At 58.2% G+C, this 17,224-nt stretch overlaps 1 protein-coding gene across 1 annotated transcript; it reads left to right on the plus strand.

Annotated features, from left to right (window-relative positions):
• Positions 1–11,215: 11,215 nt before the first annotated feature.
• CD248 (CD248 molecule) lies at positions 11,216–13,786 on the plus strand. Its single transcript, XM_033205586.1, has one exon. The coding sequence runs from the start codon at positions 11,236–11,238 to the stop codon at positions 13,507–13,509; it is 2,274 nt and encodes a 757-aa protein (XP_033061477.1). The 5' UTR covers positions 11,216–11,235; the 3' UTR covers positions 13,510–13,786.
• Positions 13,787–17,224: the final 3,438 nt, after the last annotated feature.

The raw sequence follows: 17,224 nt of genomic DNA on the forward strand, positions 1-17,224 counted from the left end.
AATAAATAAATAAAAAATAACATTAAAAGGCCGGGCGCGGTGGCTCAAGCCTGTAATCCCAGCACTTTGGGAGGCCGAGACGGGCGGATCACGAGGTCAGGAGATCGAGACCATCCTGGCTAACACGGTGAAACCCCGTCTCTACTAAAAATACAAAAAACTAGCCGGGCGAGGTGGCGGGCGCCTGTAGTCCCAGCTACTCAGGAGGCTGAGGCGGGAGAATGGCGTAAACCCGGGAGGTGGAGCTTGCAGTGAGCTGAGATCCGGCCACTGCACTCCAGCCTGGGCGACAGAGCGAGACTCCGTCTCAAAAAAAAAAAAAAAAAAAAAAACATAAAAGTAAAAAAATAAAAAAACTGATTGGTCAGGGGTCCAGGCCAAATCAGCAGCATCAGCAAGGTCATGATCCTGGGTCAGAGCCTCCAGGGAAGGCAGACAATGATAGGCCAGTGTAAGACCGGTCTCACTAGCCCCATTTTACAGATGAGAAAACTCAGACTTGCTCAGGGAAAGTGCCTTGTTACAGGGCAAAGGGTTCAGACACCAGGTTCTGTAGTCCTTCAAAGCAGAAGGGCTGATTTATTTGTCCACTCAGCACATTTATCAAATGTCTGTTATAGGCAGGGTGAGGTGGCTCAGGCCTGTAATCCTAGCACTCTGGGAGGCCGCGGTAGGCAGATCACCTGAGGTCAGGAGTTCAAGACCAGCTTGGCCAACATGGTGAAACCCCATCTCTACTAAAAATACAGAAATTAGCTGGGCAGGGTGGCTTGTGCCTGTAGTCCCAGCTACTTGGGAGGCTGAAACAGGAAAATCGCTTGAACCTGGGAAGTGGAGGTTGCAGTAAGCTGAGATCATGCCACTGCACTCCAGCCTGGCCGACAGAGCAAGACTCCAACAAAAAATCAAACAACAACAACAACAACAACAACAACAACAACAACAAAAGTGTCTGTTATAGACCAAGCGCCAAGCACCCCCAGCTCCAGCCAAAGGGAAACAGGTTACATCTCTCCATTCCCATGGTGTGATCTGGACGGTAACTGAAAGTCCACTGTATCCTAGGGATTCCGTGCCACCCCTTCCCCAGTCTTTGTCCCTATGGAAAAGGAAACCAAGGCTCCAAGAGGTGACATGCCTGGCCCAGCGTCCACTCTGCAGGGCAATACTGGAACTCTGACATTTGGATCTGTTAATGAGCAGCCAGGTCATTTCCTTACTTGGAAATGTTGCCCTCATCACTCCTAAAGTCACGGTGGTTCTGTATGCAAGTTTATTGTCTGTCTCCCTCACTAGAATGCCAGAGCCAACGCCGCCTTGTTCCCAGCTAAATCTCAAGGGCCTTGAACAATGCCCGGGCCGGAATTGGCACTTGTGAGTCTATGTGGAATGACTGATTCCGGAAGACGCAGCCTTAACCGTCCCTCCGCTTTCCTGGGGTGCAGGGCGGCGCATCCTTCATCGCTGCCACCAGGGGGCAGAATGCACCTCATTCCTGGCCACGTGCAGGGTCCCCTCCGCTGAGAAGGGCCATCCAGAGGACCCAGGGGACTCAGTGCTGCTGGCCTGGTGCTAGGAGGAAAGCGCACGGCAGTGGGTCCCCGGGACCTTGCGAGTAGAGGGTGAGGGAAGGGCTGCATATCCCTGGTTCTGTGGGCCATGGTGATCCAGGAACCAGGGGCCTACTGGGTGGCCTGAAAGGGGTGTAGCAGAAGGCAGTCATTGAGACCCACCCCACCCTGCCACACCTTCAACACAGAGCATCTAGCACCCTGCCATGGCCTTGCAACCCATGTTCACACCCACAATTAACACACAGTGACACTGTCTGACCCACATTCCCACACAGTGTGCATACCCTGCCAGCCATGGGCATGTGCAACAACCCTGGGGCACCCTCAGAGTTAACAGGCACACCCTGACACTGTCAGCCATTCACTCCTGTGGGATGGGGCACAGGGACACACTGGCGCCCCTCCTCCCAGACACACCCTGACACAGGCCAGCCACCCCCTCAGACATCCCTGAATCTGCAAACACTGAAATATTTCAGCACCCTTGTTCTTGGGTTCAGAGTGTGACTCCCAGACACATACACATAGGGACAGGCTGACACAGAGACACATGGTGACCCCATGATGCACTAGACCTACCTGCGCAGAACTGCCACTGGCACACTCCATCCCCCACTCAGACGCGACGGTGCACACTCTCCCAAGACACAGCAGCACACGGCTGCCCCTTCCCACTCTCCAAGCATTGGAAGTGCAAACACACACAGAGACACACTCACAAAGACACACAGACACACACACACAGAGACACACAAAGACAGACACACACACAGACACACACAGACCTTTTATACTTTGGAGCACACAGAAGCAGTCCAAGCTCTCTCCTGAGTCACCTCACTCCAGCCCTGGCCTGCTCAACCACCACTCACCCGCCCCAGCCCGTGCTGGACCCTGGTGGGAGATGTGGGTTGCTGAGAAGACCCCCATGAGGGGAGTGGTGACCCCACTACAGGCAGGAGGCAGAACAGGCAGGGCTGGGTGGGGAGGCCTGAGATCATCAGATTCCAGCCTGAGTGATTCACGGGAAGAGCCTAGGGAGGACCCTGGAGGAGACACTGGCCCAGGGGCTGGGGCATTTGGGGCCTGAGTGGACTTTGGATCAGAGGGTCCTGGGTCCAGAGCGAGCCTTGAATCAGGGGGCAGAGGGCTTCCTGAGGGGTGGCTCAGCCTGAAGGGTGCCTGTTGGGTGCAGCCCCTGGGAGGGGCTCCGGGCTCAGCTGAGACACAGGATGAGACAATTGGCCCTTCCCACCCGTCCCACCCAGGGCCAGGGCCCCTGACCCCACGCCTTCCAGGTCCCAGCAGCTGGGTGTCTTTAGCAGGGGTTAGGCCAAGGGCGGGGGCAGGGGTGGGGTGACCCTCTTGGCCCATTTTGGCCCCTCAGGTCCTCAGGCTCACGGCTCAGAGGCCCCAAAGGGCTGGGTCTGCCTGGCTGGGTCGGGGCCGGCCGGGCTACAGCCTCGCACAGCCCTGCCAGGCGAGGCCTCTGCCAGAGAGCCAGGAACGCGCAGGCTGTCCCCACGCCAGGGATGTTTTCCTGCTGAGATCGAGCCCTCTGCTCCTGCCACCTCCAGACCCCCCGTCTCCCAGGCCAGGCTGATGTTCAGAGGAGGTGGGGCCCACAGCGCCCAAACCCAGCTGCAGGGTGACAGGAAGAAAGGATGGGGCTGGGGGCAGGGCGGGGGTGCAGGAAGTGCCTTTCTTGGAACTCTGCACGAAAATAGTGCATTCTGTCCCTACTCCGAGTCTCAGGGTCCCACGGGCTGGTGTGTGTCACCAAGGAGACCCTCAGCTGGGAGGGGCCGGCGCTGACCTTAGTCTGGCTTTTGCTAGCACCTCCCTCCCTCCACCCTCCACCCCTCCACCCCCACTGCGGCCTCTGCCCCACTTTGAAGTCCTAACATAAATATCATGTCTGCTTGGGTTTCCCTTCCCGGCCTGGTCACAGCCCCCAGACCTGGCTTCCACCCCAGCCAGCCCCATGGGGGTGTGGTGCCAGGAGACAAGAGGGAGGTCTGGACCACCCAGGGAAGGTGGCGAGACCCTGAGACAGAGACAGGGAGACACCGGAGATGGAGAGGGGAGACAAAAGTGAGCAGAGAATGGAGAGATAGACCCTAGAAACCAACCAGGGGACGATCCTTTGGGCAGGAGAGGAGACAGAGACTCCGGAGACAGAAAGGGAAGAGAGGGGAGCAGAGAGAAAGAGACCCTGCAGCCAGAGAGAGACAGAGTGAGAGCCTGGGGACAGTAAGGGGCAGGAGGAAGAGGGCACAGGACAGGAAGCAAAAGGGAAAGTAAGAACCTTCAGAGAAGGTTCCAGAGATGGGGTGGGGGGAGGCAGGGACAGGGGTAGCAGGGGGAAGGATGTAGTAGAAAGAGAAGCATCACTGGCAAGTGGGACCAGCCATCTGGATTTCCTGGGATTGGCGGGGGCACTGGGGGTGTCCTAGGACATGGGACTTTCAGTGCTGAAACAAAGAAAGTGCTCAGCAAACCCGGACGAGTTGGTTGCCCTGAGTGGTAGGCCTCTGGCAGACACCATGGGGACCACAGTGTCCACTCCACAGGCACCCCTTGCACAGGTGAGGAAACTGTGACCCTGAGAAGGACTGTTCCTACACTGGGGCGGGAGGCCTGGGCCCTTCTAGCTCTGACACGTGCTCTGGGACTCCCTTTCTTGTGGGCAGATGTGGCCAGATGTTCAGGTCAGGCTTCTGGCAGAAGAGGGAACTGGGGTCCCAGTTGGGCCCAGGTTGGACAATCTGGGGGCAGCCATATGCTGCTCCCTCACAGCTGTGGGCACAGGTGTGGACTTGCGGGGACACCCGCACATCACCCAGCTGCGCATTCACAGCAGTCCCAGGTGTTTGCAAGCACATGCACGCACACGCACACACATGCATACATGCAGCACCCAGGAACATGAACGCGGCCTCTCACCATGGTAAATACACCCCCCAACCCTTAGCCCCTTTCGGTTGGCAGTATCCTTTACCCTCACCTGGTCTGGACCACACTTTTCCTGGGCCCCCCTTCCCCAAGCCTATTTCTCCCACCTGGCCCAGTCCCCAGCACCACTGCCTCCCCTTCCTGCAGGGATCTCCCATCCAGAAGCACACAGGTTGGGGAGGGGGAGGAGGCTGCAATCGCTCCCTTCCCTCCCAAACTCCTGCCTGGGGTAGGTGCCTGGTCTTGGGTGGGAGGGACCCCTGAGCGCCCATCCAAGACCAGGGGCCTCCCACCCGCCACACATCAACCCTTCCTTCCGACAGCCTGAAGGCTGGGGTGGTTTGGGAAGAATTTAGGCGTGGAGGGAGGTGGGGGATGGGAACAGAAGAAAAGGAGAAAAGGAGGTGATTTGTACACAAAGCAATGTGCTGGCTCAGCGGCCTGGCGTGCCAAGGCCGTCCAGGACGCCTGCCTGGGGGGCGTCCCCTAATCATACTCGATACCCCACCCTGGCTGTTCCACTGGGTCCTCTGTGGGCCAGCCCCTCTTCAGGCCGCCCTCACCCTCACCTCACAGGCCCACACATGGCATCCAAATCCACCATCTGCTTCTTGCCTGTCCTAGTAGCTGCAAGACAAGGCTCCTTTTCAGGCCATGGGCTTCTGTGTTCATGCTCTTCTTCAGATGAGTTCCCCTCATATGGGTCATGATCAGAGCAGGGACCCCCAGCTTCCTGACCCCCAATGTGAGCTGAGCCTGGCCTCCTGAGTTTGGAAGGTACATTGTCCCTACCCTCAACCAGGGAGACATGTTGGCCTCAGAACCCAGCAGAAAACAGGCTGTGTGGTACTAGGGGAAGCATCACACTTGATCCCTGCCAGTGGTAGCCTAAGTTGTCCTGTCGTCCCGGGCTGCACTTCTGCAGAGCTGCAGAGTTCTGTTCTGAGCATGTAATTCATCATGGTGGCTGCTAGTTACGACTCAGGACCTCCCACTTCTGTCTGCGGCCCTGTATCCAAACATGCATCTCAAAATCTTCTCATCCACACGCCTGCCCACCTACTCATCTATCCATCCATCCACTTACTCATTTGTACATCCTTCCATTTAGCCTCCTGTCCACCCAACCACCCATCCACCTATTCTCCATGTAACCATCCTCCCACCCACCCACGCATCCATGCATCCATCCACCTATTCACTCACCCACCCATGCATCCATCCATCTATCCACCCATGCATCCACCCACCCATGCATCCATCCATCTATCCACCCATGCATCCACCCACCCACGCATCCATCCATGCATGCATGCATCCACCTACCCACCCATGCATCCATCCATTTGCCCATCTACTCATGCATCTACCCACCACACACCAATGCATCATCCATGCATGCATGTGCCCACCCATCCACCCACCCATGCATTCATCCACCCACCCACCCATGCATCTGTCCAGCCACACACACCCCTATGCATGCATACATCTATCCATCCATCCATCCATCCATCCATCCATCCACCCACCCACCCATCCATCCATTGGGGGTGTCCTAGAACATGGGACTTCTGCCCAAGCATCCTTCTACCCACTCATGTATCTGTGCATACATGCATTCATCTATCTACCCATCTACTCATGTATCCATCCACCCACACACCCATGCATCATTCATGCCTGCATACCTTCACCCACCCACACATCCATCCACCCACACACCCACCCATTCATCAACATCCATGCATCCACCCAGCCAGCCACCCACTCATTCATTATCCATGCATGCATGCATCCATCCGTCCATCCATCCATCCACTCATGCATGCCTCTATCCGTCCATGCATCCATCTATCCATATATCCACCCACCCATTCTCCAAGCATTTACTGTATCAATTAGCATCTTCTCTCTGCTAGGCTCAAAGACTAGCAGGAAGAATAAGACCCCAACCAACCCCTCTCCAACCCCTTAAACCCAGATCCCTGATGCTATGCCCACTACATCCCCCAGCCTCACTAGATAAAACAGTTCTTGGGCAGCCTCAACCTTACCGCACACAACCTTGGGGAGGCTGTTGAGTGCTGGGCACCCTCCCAAAGTGGGCAACCAGATGCCTCTCCAAGTCTCGTTCCCAATCCACCAGACACTTAGCCTCACAGAGGCCAGAGGTGCCCCCTCCTGCCTTCCCCATTCCTTATGCTGGCTCAGGCTTCCTTCCATTTGCAAGTAGGCCCAGCCAAGACATCTGGAATTTGACCTTTGACGTTTCTTCTCCTGCTTTGCCTGCTTGCCCCCCAACCCCTCACCCCGACAGAGGCTGGGCTCCTGACCTCTGATCCCATCCACCCACTTGTCAGACAGCCTGCAGCCATCCATCCCCTTAGACACCCCAGTACTGGCCATTGCCCGAATCATGACTGGGCTCACCACACCCTTGGACCAGGCTCAGGGCTGCCCCTAAGGAGCCTCCGGAGGCTGCCTCCCCCAGCCCGGCCCGCCCTGCTGCTGGGCTCTCTGGCCAGCTCCCTCCCCTTTTCCCCTTTCCCAGACTATTGCAACAGCCTCCTAACTGGTCTCGGCCTCCAAGCCCCCTCCACCCACCACACACAAGCCACAGAGATCTCTCATCATGTCTCTCTTCCCCATGGCCTCCAGGAGGGAGTCCCAGACTTTTAGGGACAACTTCAACACCTTTCAAGATAGGCCCCTACTCCTTTTCTCTACTCCTTACTGTCCCTAACGATGTCCCTCACTTCAGCCTAGTGGAGTCCTTTGTATTCTCCAAACCCATCTTGAGCTCTGCCACCTCAGTTGTCTTGCCCAGGCTGTGCCTTCTTCCTGGTATACTTTCCTCCCATCTTGTTTTTGTTTTTTTGAGACAGTCTGTCACCCAGGCTGGAGTGCACTGGTGTGATCTCAGCTCACTGCAGCCTCCGCCTCCCGGGTTCAAGCGATTCTTGTGCCTCAGCCTTCTGAGTAGCTGGGACCACAGTTACCCACCAACACACTGGGCTAATTTTTGTATTTTTAATAGAGACAAGGTTTCACCATGTTGGCCAGGCTGGTCTCGAACTCCTGGCCTCCTGTGATCAGCCTACCTTGGCCTCCCAAAGTGCTGGGATTACAGGCGTGAGCCACTGTGCCTTTGGTTTTTGACTTGAGGCCTAACTCTCAGACTCTGCTCAAATGATGCCTGAGGGTGCTACAGCAAAAAGAGAACTGGAATAAGAATTAGGAGACCTTGGTTCTAGTCCCATTCCTGCCACTGATGCTCTTTGAAACTCCTTGTACCTCAGTTTCCCCATCTGCAAAAAGGCCTGCCGATTGCCGGAGGTCATCTGACTTCGTGGGGAAGGCCAGTGAGTGTTGGGGACAAGTGGGCTTTGGCTGCAGGAAGAATCCCAGCTCCCCATTGCGTCTCCCTGAGCAGGTTCATCACTTCTGAACCTGAGCCAGGTTCATCACTTCTCTGAAGTTCATCCGCGAGGCATTGTGAATGAGTCAGGAGTTTTCTAGGCTTGGGGATAGAGTAGGGAACCAAATAACAACCCTGCTCTCGTGGAGCTCACAGTCTCCAAGAGCGGAAGCTCTCCCCTGGGGGTGATGTTGCTCCCAGGGAATATGACCTTTGGCAATGTCTGGAGACATTTTGGATGGTCCAACTGGAGGGATGCCACCGGCATCTAGATAGGAGCCAGGAACACTGCTAAACACCTTGCAATGCACCACGCAGGCCCTACAACAAGTAATTATCCAGGCCTGAATATCAATAACATCAAGGTCGAGAAACTCTGGCTAGGGGAGATTTGGGCCATAAGCAATAAGCAAATCCACAAATATATTTCTTTTTCTTCCTTCCTTCCTTTCTTTCTCTCTCTCCTTCCTTCTTTCTTCCCTCCCTCCCTCTCTCCCTCTCTCCCTCCCTCTTCCTTTCCCTTCCCTTCCCTTCCCTCCCCTCCCCACCCCTCCCCTCCTCTCCTTTTCTTTCTCTTTCTTTCTTTCTTTTCTTTCTTTTCTTTTCTTCTTTCTTTCCCCCTCCTTCCTTCCTTCCTTCCTTCCTTCCTTCCTTCCTTCCCTCCCTCTTTCTCCCTTTCTTTTCTTTTTATCACCCTCCCTCCCTCTCTTTCTCTTTCTCCTCTCCTTTCCTCTTTTCTTTTCCAGAGTTTTACTCTGCCGCCCAGACCGGAGTGTGCAGTGGCGCAATCTTGGCTCACTGCAACCTCTACCTCCCAGGTTCAAATGATTCTCCTGCCTCAGCCTCCCAAGTAGCTGGGATTACAGGTGCACCAGCACGCCCAACTAATTTCACAAGTAAACATATTTAATATCAGATAGTGATAAGTGCAGAGGGGGAAAATGCAGGAAGATCCAGTGGTTAAGCAGCCCCAGGGGGCGGTGTGGGATGGGGTGAGGTGGTCAAGGACTCTGGCACTTGAGCTGAGCCCTGGAGGAGGTAAAGAAGCAGAACATTTTCATATTGCAGGAAGAGCATTGCAGGCAGCAGGAACAGCCAAGACCAAGGCTGTGAGGCAGAGTGCCTGGCGCATTTAAGGAACAGCAATGAGGCCAGAGTTTGGAGGCAGATCACATAGACCTGGAGGCCATGGCAAGCACTGTGGTCTTTCCTCTAAGCGAGATGGGGGGCTCAGAGCGTTCTGAATGGAGAAGTGACCAAATCTGACTTGGATTTTGAAAGGATCCCCCTGGCAGGATGGAGACGGCAAAAGAGAGACTGGGGAGAGGCTGTTCGGGAAATCTAGATTGGCGTTGCTAGCCACCTGGGTCGGGGGTGGGTGGCAAAGAAGGTGTCCAGGAGTGGTCAGATTCTGGGTCTCTTTTGAAAGTGAAGCCAACAGGATTTACTGAGAGACTGGAGATGGGCTGTGGGAGAGAGAGAGGAGTCAAGCATGATCTCAAGGTTTGGGGCCTGAGCCAACAGAAGGATAAACTCCTCCATCTTGACTTTTGTCTCCTGAGAAGGGGAGTCATTCTGTGTGCTTCACAGGCATAGACCTTGTAAGAAGGGACTTTCAGGCATATGGGAAACAATTCCTAAGCCCTGTTTCTCGAGGGGCTGACTGGGTCTGCAGGGCCAGCCTAGGCGCTGTAAGGTGGTTTGCAAAAACGCAGCCTGGTCTCCACCCGCCACATATGCTCAGAAGACGGAGTAACATTTGCTCAGGCTCCACAGCTGACAAAGCACATTTGCAAACACTGAGTGCTGTGACACAATTATCACAGCCCTGCTGAGCTAAAAATCCTGGACTCATTGCCCCCATGTTGCAACTAAGAAAAAAGGAGACCCAGAGAGGGCCAGTGACTCCCCTGCAGCCACAAAGTCGATCCATCTGTGACAGAGGGGGAAGCTGCATCAGGGCAGCTTACTGAAGGGTAGAACCTCTCCCCCACCTCCCTACCCTGTTTCTAACTTCTGCTAAGAGTGCGGCGGGTGTGCATGGGTTAATCCGCCAGCCAGCTCCCCAGAGGTCATCCTGGGTGATGGGCTCAGTGCACATGCCTCCAGAAGCCTCCAGAAAGGGCGGGAAGACGACCCTGGCCAGCCCCACACAGCAGGCCCCGGAGGCAGGGAGGGCTCCACACACGTGATGTCTGTGTCTCGTACATGCATATATGTCACTGTGTGCCCCATGCCCATACATGGCCCTGCATGGGTCCCCTCACAGCCTTGCACATCCTGAGTGCAGCCCAGCCCCCACCCAGCCCCCTAAACCACGCACCCTGCCTTCCTGACGCAGGAGCCCAGGGAGGCATTTCCTGTTTAGGGGCTGCCTCCTCCCCATCTAAGCCCAGGTTCCCAGGGCCCCAGGCTGAGCTGGGGTGAGGGGAGGGCAGCCCCTGGCCCCCTCACTCCCCCAACACCCCCACACGCTGGCCCAGCTGGAACCAGAATGCTTGAGGGTAGGGGGAGAGGCTGGGGCAGGGGCTCAGTAAATAAATGAGAGGCTGAGGATGCCTGTGCCTGGGTGACCAAGCTGGTTTCCATTCAGGCCCTGCACCCGAATCGGAGGTCTTCATATGTCAGGTCATGTAGAATGCCACACCATTTTTGTATGTGCACCTAGGGTCTCAGCATTTCAGAATGTGTGTACGTGTGGGAAGGGAGTTGTCTGCAAGTCAGCATAGGTCTACGGTTAGGTGAAGGGACAAACAGCTTGGCAGAGAGTGCACTCTTGTAGGAGGTTGGGGGTGGGGGAGGCGCATGCGCGCGCATCTGTGGGGCAAGAAGGGAGTGGGCATGTGGGTGTTCCCGTGCATGGCGAGCAGCTGGGCTGAGACTGCTCACGGGTGTGACGGGGCTGCTGTGTCCAGATTTGGGTCTCTGAGTCTCTGGGAAGCGTCCTCACTCCACAGCCCTGAGTCTCAACTTGAGGGTCACAGAGCTCGGCAGGCAGGCTTTTCCCATCCCCTGACTCTCAGCCCTTTGGGGCCTGGGGCAGCCGTCAACTGCGCCTCCTCCCCTCCTCCGCCCCCAATCTTAGCGCCCCCCACCCCACTGCTTCCTGCTCCAGCGGCCCCCGGGGGAGAGGGAGCAGGGAGCTGGCAGCCGCCCCAGCCCACTCCTTACAAGGCCTGAGCCCGGCCCCAGGCCCGCCCCCGGCCCGCCCGCAGGAGGCCCCAGGCCCTCCCCCTGTCAAGAGCTGCTGCGGGCCCGGGGCCGGACCAGTCCAGAGGCATCACGATGCTGCTGCGCCTCTTGCTGGCCTGGGCGGCCGCAGGGCCCACACTGGGCCAGGACCCCTGGGCTGCTGAGCCCCGCTCCGCCTGCGGCCCCAGCAGCTGCTACGCTCTCTTCCCACGGCGCCGCACCTTTCTGGAGGCCTGGCGGGCCTGCCGCGAGCTGGGCGGGGACCTGGCCACTCCTCGGACCCCCGAGGAGGCCCAGCGTGTGGACAACCTGGTGGGTGCAGGCCCGGCCAGCTGGCTGCTGTGGATCGGGCTGCAGCGGCAGGCCCGGCAATGCCAGCTGCAGCGCCCACTGCGCGGATTCACGTGGACCACAGGGGACCAGGACACGGCTTTCACCAACTGGGCCCAGCCAGCCACTGGAGGCCCCTGCCCGGCCCAGCGCTGTGTGGCCCTGGAGGCGACTGGCGAGCACCGCTGGCTGGAGGGCTCATGCACGCTGGCTGTCGACGGCTACTTGTGCCAGTTTGGCTTCGAGGATGCCTGCCCAGCGCTGCAAGATGAGGCCGGCCAGGCCGGCCCAGCCATCTATACCACGCCCTTCCACCTGGTCTCCACAGAGTTTGAGTGGGTGCCCTTCGGCTCCGTGGCCGCTGTGCAGTGCCAGACTGGCAGGGGAGCCTCTCTGCTCTGTGTGAAGCAGCCTGAGGGAGGTGTGGGCTGGTCACGGGCTGGGCCCCTGTGCCTGGGGACTGGCTGCAGCCCTGACAATGGGGGCTGTGAACACGAATGTGTGGAGGAGGTGGATGGTCACGTGTCCTGCCGCTGCACTGAGGGCTTCCGGCTGGCAGCAGACGGGCGCAGTTGCGAGGATCCCTGTGCCCAGGCTCCATGCGAGCAGCAGTGTGAACCCGGTGGGCCACAAGGCTACAGCTGCCACTGTCGCCTGGGTTTCCGACCAGCGGAGGATGATCCGCACCGCTGTGTGGACACAGATGAGTGCCAGATTGCCGGTGTGTGCCAGCAGATGTGTGTCAACTATGTTGGTGGCTTCGAGTGTTATTGTAGCGAGGGTCATGAGCTGGAGGCTGATGGCATCAGCTGCAGCCCTGCAGGGGCCATGGGTGCCCGGGCTTCCCAGGACCTCGGAGATGAGTTGCTGGATGATGGGGAGGATGAGGAAGATGAAGACAAGGCCTGGGAGGCCTTTGGAGGTGGCTGGACGGAGATGCCTGGGATCCTGTGGATGGAGCCTACGCAGCCGCCTGACTTTGCCCTGGCCTATAGACCGAGCTTCCCAGAGGACAGAGAGCCACAGATACCCTACCCGGAGCCCACCTGGCCGCCCCCGCTCAGTGCCCCCAGGGTCCCCTACCACTCTTCAGTGCTCTCCGTCACCCGGCCTGTGGTGGTCTCTGCCACGCGCCCCACACTGCCTTCTGCCCACCAGCCTCCTGTGATCCCTGCCACACACCCAGCTTTGTCCCGTGACCACCAGATCCCCGTAATCGCAGCCAACTATCCAGATCTGCCTTCTGCCTACCAACCCGGTATTCTCTCTGTCTCTCATCCAGCACAGCCCCCTGCCCACCAGCCCCCCATGATCTCAACCAGATATCCTGAGCTGTTCCCTGCCCACCAGTCCCCCATGTTTCCAGACACCCAGGTCGCTGGCACCCAGACCACCACTCATTTGCCTGCAATCCCACCTAACCGTGCCCCTCTGGTCACCACACTCGGTGCCCATCAACCCCCTCAAGCCTCAGATGCCCCTGTCCTCAGAACCCAGGCTACCCAGCTTCCCATTATCCCTACTGCCCAGCCCTCTCTGACCGCCAGCTCCAGGTCCCCTGTGTCTCCTTCCCATCAAGTCTCTGTGCCTGCTGCCACCCACCCCCCAGCCCTCCCCACCCTCCTGCCCTCTCAGAGCCCCACTAACCAGACCTCACCCATCAGCCCTACACATTCCCATTCCAAAGTCCCCCAAATCCCAAGGGAAGATGGCCCCAGTCCCAAGTTGGCCCTGTGGCTGCCCTCAGCAGCTCCCACAGCAGCCCCAACGGCCCTGGGGGAGGCTGGTCTTGCCGAGCACATCCAGAGGGATGACCGGTGGCTTCTGGTGGCACTCCTGGTGCCAACGTGTGTCTTTTTGGTGGTCCTGCTTGCACTGGGCATTGTGTACTGCACCCGCTGTGGCCCCCATGCACCCAACAAGCGCATCACTGACTGCTATCGCTGGGTCACCCATGCTGGGAGCAAGAGTCCAACGGAACCCATGCCCCCCAGGGGCAGCCTCACAGGGGTGCAGACCTGCAGAACCAGCGTGTGATGGGGTGCAGACCCCCCTCACGGAGTAGGAGAAAGGGGTGTGCACTGGACACATGGCCGGGGCTGCACCAGGGACCCACAGGGGCTGCCCAGCTGGACAGATGGCTTCCTGCTCCCCAGGCCCAGCCAGGGTCCTCTCTCAACCACTAGACTTGGCTCTCAGGAACTCTGCTTCCTGGCTCAGCGCTCGTGACCAAGGATACACCAAAGCCCTTAAGACCTCAGGGGGCGGGTGCTGGGGTCTTCTCCAATAAATGGGGTGTCAACCTTACCCAAGGCTTCTGACCCCCACTGGTGCTTGAGGGAGGTTCTGGGAGGACTCAGAAAAAAGGAGGTGATCTTCCTTCAGTTTGTCTGAGTCCTCAAGGAGGTAAGGTAGGATCCCTTTAAGACAGGGTATGCCTCAGAGATTCTCAGGGAAGCAGGAGCCCAGAGAGGGCAGAACCTTGCCCAGGGTCACACAGTTGAGCCCAGCAGTGGGAGATTTGGCATGAGGAGAATTTCGTATTTATTCCTCATTTTACCAAAGCTCCAAGAAGGTGGGGCTGAATCTAGGGGAGGGTTGTAGAATTAGGGCATCTGCTGAACTGGAGCCAAACTGGGGTTTAGGGGTCAAAGTAGGCTCTGGGGCTGGTGATTCAGAGGAGTGAAGGGGGCGGCTAGTGGGTGAGTTGCTTCTTTCTTCAGACACTTTCCTTCCCATCCCTGTAAGCTTCACAGAAGTTGGGGGCTGGGGGTCAGGGTCACTCAAGGGGACTGCCACCCCCTGGTTTGTGAGTGCTCTTGGAGGCATTCCTTCACTTGCTCCGGGTAGGAGGCTGGGTTGGGAAGGGCCAGGAACCCGGGAGAGATCCCATGCTAACTGCTTGGACAGCCGCAGGAGCAAGGCCTTCTTTCACCAGGGCCGCACTTTGCTCTTGTCCATGTTGGCTGGGGGTGGTGGGGGACAGACAGAGCTCAGCCCACCCGAGCTTGAGAGAGGGCTCCGGCTGCTCAGGACTGAGGTGTCCCAGGAACTGGAGAAGGGCCTGGTCAAAGATCACAGCCTGGTGGGGGTGACCTCCCTCATTCCGGGCTCACTGCCTTGGGGGGCGGGGGTGAGACCTGGGCAGGGGAGGCGCCAGTTCCCACCGCCTCTGTAATTTTTCAGTTACAGCCTCTCAGGGGCCTCTAATTAGGACGGGGCAGAGCCGCCACGACCACCCGGGCAGGCGAGGAGGAGTGGCCCAGCGCCCCCTTCGGGCCTGTACCTGAGCTGGAAGACTGAGCTGGACCCCAGGGAACCAGGAAAGGAGGGGCCGGAGCTGGGGATGAACCAGGGGGTCGCGCTGGGGGCGGAGGGAACGCTACGCACTGCCCCCAGTCCCCGCTCTCACGTTCCCCTAACTCAAACCAGACGTCCCCGCCAGATCCTGCACAGTTTTAACCTCGGAGACACCGTCGGGCAGGTTTGCTGGATGCGAATGAAGGTTGCGAGGCCGACCAGACGGCTAGGTCTGGGAAGGAGGTGAGGAAGCGTGGGGAGCGAGAAGGCCTGCCGAGACTGGAAGGTCTGGAGTCCCCTGCATGACTTCGGGTAGGGATCCAGAGTGCCCCGAGGGCAGGAAGGAGTTAAATGCACTGCAGTCGGAGGCGGGGGATGGGAGTGGGGAAGGGGGCCCAGAGCCGGCTCTTTGTCATCTGGTAATGAGCACCAGATGCGGAGCTGCGTGCGGGCCTAAACAGACGGCCTCCCAGGGCAGAACCCCCGCCTGCGCCCAGCCCGGGCTCCGCCCACTGACTCGCAGGCTCCGCCTCATTCGGGCGCGGCCGAGAACTGCATACTCCGGTGGTATCAGCTAGGACCCGGAGCTACAAGCGACGCCTACCCGCTGCAGAACCGAAGAGAGCCTCCGGGAACTCCCCAGAGGCCCCTCCCACAAAGCCACAAGCCCCGCCCCTGCCAACTCAAAGATTCCAGCAGCGCTCGTGCCTGCCCCTCTGCCCTCTCGGCCCCGCCCAGTCCCCCGCCCACAATCCACAAGCCCCGCCTCCTCCGTTCGGCGCGCGCAGATTGGCAGAACTCTTAGTCTCCGCTTCTCGGAGGTATGAACTTCGCCCCGAGTTTACACATTCTCTTCACGCGGCGCTGCAGGCCCCGCCTAATACAACTGCAAACTTCGCCTCACAGAGCCCTGGACACTGCAGGGAATCCCCTAGAGGTCTTAACTCTGTCGGGGGACGATGTAAACTCCGCCCTCCAGGGAAGGTGTGAAGTTCCCCTCAACCTCTTCCTCAGGCTCCGCCCCCAGCTACAAGCCCCGCCCCCTCAAGCTCACAAAAGTGGAAGAACTACGCCCTCGCAGGACTGTCACACCTCGCTCGGAGGCAGCGGTTCACCTCCACGGAGCCACGCCCCCGGGGCCGCCCAGGAAAGCTACAAGCCACGCCCCTTAGGGGGCCTCGAGTCCCGCCCACATAGAGCGTCCCGGCTGCGGCCTCGCGCACAAATACCGCCCTGCGAAGAGCGCTACCGAGCCTCTTATCGCAGGTCCCGCCCACACTCAGGCTCCACCCTCTTGGGCGCAAGCCCCGCCCACTCCACGCCTGGGTCCCTTACCACCTTCGGGGTATGCCCAGATTCACCAGTCCTCCGAACCCCTCATCTCTCACCAGGATGCCCTTGAACCTGGCCCTGGAGCCCTCTCCCTCCACCTACGGTTTCCGTTTGTCCAGATTTCGGGTTCTCTGGGCGAGCCCGAAGACTGGGCCTCGACAGCCGCGCAGATGACGTCGAAAGGCCTTTGGCGCCACCTGGCCTCGGCCCCGCGGACTTACAGCCACCGCGAGGCCTCGGTAGGGCCCCTCTCTCAAAGCGTACTAATCACTCAATAAATAGCTGCTTAATTCATTAAATGTTAGTGTTACTTAAATATCTGCCGACTCCCCACACGGGACAGCCCATCCTTTCGCAGATGCCCTTCGTAGTATATGGAAATTCGTCCCTAAGGGAGCTTCGCACTGGCCCTCGAACCACCCTAGAGCTGAACGCCCCTGACAGTCTCTAAAGTGACTGGCTGGTCGAACTCTCGCTGTCCCTCCCCAACAAATCCTGTTCTCAGGGGCGAAAGCATCGCCTCTCACCTGGTGACCTAGGGCCAGGTTCCCCCTGCCGCCACCTAGTGCTCCAAAGGCTAGACACCTTCTTTGGGGGGTGTGTTGCGAAGGGGTGGGTTTGGGCGGGGAAGCCCTCAATTAGGAGCTGAAGATCGTAGTTTTTAGAGACAGTGTCTCAAGGGAGACGCTATCTCAGCTCTCATCTCTACATCTGAAAATACCGGCCTGGAGGGCAGGAGACGCTGAAGTTCCGGGCTGGGAACCCAGTAAAATATTTTTCAAACATTAGGGCGACAGACAGGGAGCAACCCTTGAGGAGGAAGGGAGCTGACACCACTGAGCTCCAGCTGGGCCCTTTGCTTCCTGCCTTCGCTGCCAAACTTGCCCTTGCCCACCGCCGGGCAAATCAGGCCTGGGAAGAGGGATTCTTTCCAGACCACGTTCCAATGCTCGTACCCTGGCCACTACCAATGGAAGTAGGATTTAGTGCTAATAATGACTATAATAATAGTGAATGCTTGAAGCACTTCTGGTTTCTTTTTTTTTTTTTTTTTTGAGACGGAGTCTTGCTCTGTCGCCCAGGCTGGAGTGCAGTGGCCGGATCTCAGCTCACTGCAAGC

This window comes from Trachypithecus francoisi, unplaced genomic scaffold (assembly GCF_009764315.1).
Source record: "Trachypithecus francoisi isolate TF-2019V2 unplaced genomic scaffold, Tfra_2.0 Lachesis_group8, whole genome shotgun sequence".
In the NCBI taxonomy this organism is placed as follows: Eukaryota; Metazoa; Chordata; class Mammalia; order Primates; family Cercopithecidae; genus Trachypithecus; species Trachypithecus francoisi.